At 49.5% G+C, this 5,377-nt stretch overlaps 1 protein-coding gene across 1 annotated transcript; it reads right to left on the reverse strand.

Moving 5' to 3' along the window:
* Positions 1-551: 551 nt before the first annotated feature.
* HOXC12 (homeobox C12) lies at positions 552-2,098 on the reverse strand. The gene is made up of 2 exons (XM_005141774.1): positions 1,534-2,098; positions 552-790 (listed from the first exon to the last, which is right to left on the reverse strand). The coding sequence occupies exons 1-2, from the start codon at positions 2,096-2,098 to the stop codon at positions 552-554; spliced, it is 804 nt and encodes a 267-aa protein (XP_005141831.1).
* Positions 2,099-5,377: the final 3,279 nt, after the last annotated feature.

Genomic DNA, 5,377 nt, shown 5'->3' on the forward strand with positions numbered 1-5,377 from the left:
CCAGGAAGAGCTCCAGGATCTCCCCTCATCCCCCTCAAACCCGGTCTCGCAGTCAACCGAAGCCGGGGGGGGTGGGGGATGAAAGGTAGTGGGGGAAAGGGACCGGCGGCCCCCGACGGCCCCGACGGTGCCCGGCGCTGCACGGAAACCCTACCTGTGCTGTTGGTAAAGGCAAAACGGGTAAAGTCGGGCTCAAAACCTCCCCTTCAGCCCGCCGAGCATCTCTGGAAGCCGTCCGTCCCCCCGCGGTCCCGGCGGAGAAGATGCATTATTATTAATATTATTATTTTCCTCGCTGTCGGGTTTCGTGTTTTAAGGGAAACTGTTAAATTATCAATATCATTTCTTTATTCATTGATTTTTGCGTAGGGAGGGGGATTAAGAGTGATCAGATAAAGTCCCGGGAGCTCGGGTGAATGCTAGAGAGTCTATGTGGGGGTTGTTTTGGGTTTAGTTTGCTTTTTTTTCCCCTTTTTTCTTTTTAGTTTTTCTATTTTTATAATTTTTTTTCTTTTTTAATTTTAATACCCGACACGGACGTTTTTTAAACTTTAAAAGAAAGAAAGAGCTTGCTCTCTCAGGAGGAGTCTTTTCTTTTTCATACGCCGGTTCTGGAACCAGATCTTCACCTGCTGGTCGCTCAGGTTTAATCGGTCTGAGAGCTCCCTCCTTCTTTGGCGAGTAATGAATTCATTGACCATAAACTCCCCTTCCAGCTCTGCCAGCTGCAGCTTGGAATAGGGTTTTCGCTTTTTCCGGGACCGTGTGTGCATCGGGTACCAAGGAGCACCTGGCAAATGGGGAGCGAGAGTTTAGCACTTGGCAAGGAAACCCCATCCCAAACCTTCTCTTAAAGAAAAAAAGGGGGGGAGGCACCCCCAGCACCCCTTTTTCTGCACCTCTCTGGTAGCCCCGCTCTTACCCAGGTCCCTCGCTGTGCTTGGGAATGCTCCCAGATGCCTCCCAGACCCGTGGGTGATGTACAGGAGACAGAGGAAAGGAAAAGGGGGGAGCCTTATAACCGGGACATGAAGCAAAGGATGGCCAGGGAGCGGGAGATAAGCCTGGGGCCCCCCAAGAAGGGCTCCAATGCAACAAGGAGAAACCTCCACCCGAATGCCAACTTGGAAGGCTGTGTTTTCGTATGGTTTTTAAGCACCCCCTCCCCTTTTTCCCCCTTTCCTTGGAAAGACACACCTCTGCGATATCCCCAAAAAGCTCCCGCACGTTCTGTCAGCCCTCCGCGCTGCGCAGGGATGCGCAACTACTACCCTGCTCTGCGTCTCTCTCTCTTTTTTTTTAATGGGATATTTACATGTTTATAGCCTTTTCTTTTAAAAGAAGCACCACCTAATAAAACATTAGGGATTTCGGTGCTACCCCTAGTGGTCTCAGCACACATAGACACGCCGCTTCCCACCGCTGAGCCCATGAATTACACCCCGGAGGAGCCCCAAGCCGGCAAGTTTCCAAGCAAAAAAAAACCCCAACACAACCAGCTCCAGCCCCGAGGTCCTCCTTCCCGGGTCTTACCACCGTTGCCTAAAGTGCTGCCTTGGTTCAGGGGGGACACCAAACCCCCCGCTTCTCCGGTCGTGCCTTTATTCCCTTCATTGAGCAAAGAAGAGCTGGAGTCTGACTCCAAGGACTGGCAGGAAGGAGGGTCGTGAGGCACCGCCTCGCTGCTCGGATAGTCATATTTGCTGAAATTGCCCCCCATGCCTGTGGGGAGGCTGGATTCGAGGGGCAGCAAGGCACTGTCCCTGCCCCTCTCCTCCCTCTTGAGCCCGCTGGGTTCGGAGCAGGTTTCCCGGTAATAACATTTGCTTTCCTCCACCCGGGCGAGGTCGCAGGCTCTACCGAAGGAAGGGTTAATGGAGACGGGGCTGCCCAGGTAGGGTTGAGGGTACCCGTTGCAGGGTTCCGAGGATGCCCAGGGCAAGGAGCAGACGTTATCCCGTCGGGGGTAGGAGAGGGAAGGCAAACCGGGCAGCTGCCCTCCGGAGGCCCGGAAATTAGGGAAGTAGAAGGTGTCTCCTGTGTGGATGTTCACCAGAGGTCCCACAAAGCCGGGATTAAGGAGGTTGTGCTCGCCCATTTCCGCGGGCCTGACCGAAAGCTTCTACTTTATTGCTATCTGACATTAAACATAGTTAAACCGACGGCTCGGCCTCATTGGTCCGGGGGGGTCACGTGAGTCCCAAATTGCGCTGGGAGGGGGGGGGGCCTCCCCTCCCCTGGCAGCCGAGACAAAACACAACAGCAAGTTCCGCCTTTTTACGCCTTTTCTTCCCCCCCCGAATCCCATCCTTCTCTCCCCCACCCCATAAAAAATCATTAAAAAATCCCATAAAGCATTTTATTAAAAAAAAAGGAAAAAAGCCCCAACTGCTCCCAGCGCTGGCTTAAGAAGCGCGGAGCTCCCTAAAATGTCATATTTAGCATAAAATAATCGATAGGAGAGGGTTTTACCCCAAAAACGCTGCGCGTCCCTCCCCCGGCAACACTTCGGGCCCCTCCACCATCTGCAAAAGCGAGGCTGATTCTCATTAATTAGCTCCTTTATTAACTAAAACAGTTCGAATTTACAATATCTCCCCAATAAATTACTATTAGATATTGTGTCATATAAAGTTTACGGGCTTTTTAAGGAGACGAATGATGGTGCCCGCAACAGGCTCATATTTACGCGTGGTGGGATGGCAGAGTTGGAGGCTATTTGCGACCTTTCCTACTCCTTTCTATTATTATTATTATTATCATTTTCTCCAGCTCCTCTGGAAATAGGTGGCTTTGTCGTGGGCTGAGGAAATGCAGCCTCTTCCCAAGCTTTTGCCACTCTCTCAAGAAGAGATGGAAGATTTTTTAACAATCCTCAATTGCTTTTATTAATGACCTGTGTCGAATAAAGCAGCCAGAAGAACACGACTCTATATAGCCTTAATTTACCCGCTATATATCCCATATGCATAAGGGCGCACACACGTATAGAGTTAAGTGTTTCCACCTATATTTTGAATTCTTCTTTTGCTTTGTTTCTGAGAAAGAATTATAGTCCTACCCCCCATTTATTTGGTCCCCACCCCTGGAAACAGAGGTACACACACACACATACACACTCGGAGCTGGTTCTTCGCCACCTTATAGCAATATATTCTGCCCTCGTAACACTACGGAGCTCTTCTTCCCTCCCACCCATCGTCTTCTCCTGGTCATACTGAAAAGAGCTGCTGTAAAGGAATACAAGGGGGGGGGGGGAAATAATGAACAAAAATCGATTTTGGCTTCCTTCAGTGCGAAATAAAGATGTTGGGGGAAGGAAAAAAATAATACTACTGGAAAAGGTGCATCGCATGGAAACCGGGAACGCGCAAAGGCGTTTGAGGGTGGTTTGTGTTCGATTTTTTTCTGGAGTGGGTTTTTTTTCCCCCTCTTTTTTGTTTTTTCCTTGCTTCTCCTCCCCCCTTTTTTCTTTATTTTCTAAAAAAACAGTCTCCCCCCCTTCCCCGTTGCTGGATTTTTGCATGGCTTTGCATTCCTCCCTGCCTTGAGCAACTCCCAAGCGCTCCCCTTGCCAGGTTGACTCTGCAAAGTACCGTAAATATTCCTGTAGAGGTAAAACCGCTGCGCAGGGGCGGAAGCGCTCCGCGAAGGCTGAGCAGGGCGAGTGTAGCCTCGTCTTCCCAACTGCTGCCTTTCCAGCAGCCTCCCTCCCCAATATTTGATATATTTCTCAAGCATAAAACCATTTTGGGGCTTCAGCTTCCCCCCCCACGTCCCCCCCCCAGCCCTGCAAGAAAAATCAGGTGCCAATAAAATAACTCCTTGAGGTGCTTTGTTTTGTCTTCCATGGACAGCTCCTGAAGGTGGAAACCCTCTTTTCCCTCTTTCCTATCCCTTTTTCTCCCTGGCACATGGATATGGTGCATACATACCTTGCAGAGATATGTGCATACCTTCCTACACGCTTTGCCTGTGAAGGAAGAAATACGACTACTAGAAATATGTTGCTAGAATGAAAAATTAGCACTTTTTTATCCCCCTCTTTAAACCTTGCCAAGGAATTTTTCTCCCTGCAGGTATAAGTGAAAAAGCTGCTTGCAATTTCTCCCAGAGTGTCTTCTCGCTGCAGAAGAAACGCTCGCAAACGCTGGGCAAGCGTGGGGAGGAATAGTTTATATAAAAATGAGCACGTGATCCCCGGAGGTTGCCATCTGAATTGGCTTTGTTTGCTGGGGTTTTTTTTATTAAAGAAAACCCTTCCTCTACCTTGCTCTTGGCTTTGCAAAATTCCCCATAGGAGACGTGCCCGGGTGCTGCACGGCTTTGTTCTCCACTGGACCTTGGGAAAGTGAGGGTTCTTTTTTGCTCTAGAGGAGTCTCGGGGTATTTGGGGCTTTTCCTCTCATTTTTTTTTCCCCAGGGTTAAAATGTATTAAAAAAATAATAAATTTTCACATTTACCTCCAAGGAAACATGTGGGGAAGTAACTGCAGGATTGAGCTACGGAGCAAGTGAACCACAGACTGGTGGAGGGATAATGTCAGCGTGGGCATCACAGCAAGGGAGAGGGAGAAAAACACCTCCGGCTCCCCTATTTATTCATTTTTTCCTCCTTTTCTTTAGAGCTGGGAAATGCCGCAGCCGTGCTCAGAAATATATTAAGGGATGCAGAGCGTGGAGAGGAGCTCCCTGCTCTTGGTGGCCTTGGCTGGGGCTCCCCAGCTCCGCTCTGCTCCCGCTGCAAGCAGAGGGCAGGTCTAAGGAAAAGGGGGAAATAAAATCCATCCGAAAGACACTTAACCAAAGCTGCCGCGTTTCCCTGGAGTTTCTTCCCCATTAAAAACGCATTTCCCAGTTCAGGTTGAGCGCTGGGGCTTTTCTAATGCTCAACACAAGCTGAGCGGAGTTTAAAAACGAAAGCCTGAGCCGAATCTCGCTGCTTGGGGCAAGGGTACCGGGGGGTTTAGGCGGTGCAGAACCTACCCCAAAATATATTCCCATTTCCGCCTCATATCGCTTTGAGCCACCCTCCCTTCCTTTTTTCCTGCAGTACTGCTATCCCTCAAATAAAGTTGCACAGCTCAACAAAGTAATTCTCAGCACTTTTCCTCGGGAATCAGCGTTTTCAGGTAGAGAGACCCTTTTGACGCCGATATTGCTATTTAATAATCCTCAGGAAGGGGTTTATTTTTCCCCAACTCCCCAAGTTGTACAAGGAGCTTTCGGGAGACGCTGGTGAGAAGAAGCCGGGAGAAGCTTCATCCCAGCTGGGAGTTTCCCTGGGACAAAAAACAGTCCCCGGAAAAACAAAGAAGAAAGAGAAAAAGACGCTGGAAAAGAGATTGCAACGTCTCAGTTCAAGGTCACTGTCTAG

The sequence above is a fragment of the Melopsittacus undulatus genome, chromosome 21, assembly GCF_012275295.1.
Source record: "Melopsittacus undulatus isolate bMelUnd1 chromosome 21, bMelUnd1.mat.Z, whole genome shotgun sequence".
Classification (NCBI taxonomy): domain Eukaryota; kingdom Metazoa; phylum Chordata; class Aves; order Psittaciformes; family Psittaculidae; genus Melopsittacus; species Melopsittacus undulatus.

What these genes read in the sequence shown, in the direction of transcription:
- HOXC12 (XM_005141774.1), bottom strand. Translation starts at nt 2,098, where the DNA reads ATGGGCGAGCACAACCTCCTTAATCCCGGCTTTGTGGGACCTCTGGTG. An exon ending in CAGCACTTTAGGCAACGGTG is followed by an intron (nt 791 to 1,533) that starts GTAAGACCCGGG and finishes CCCATTTGCCAG; the next exon opens with GTGCTCCTTGGTACCCGATG.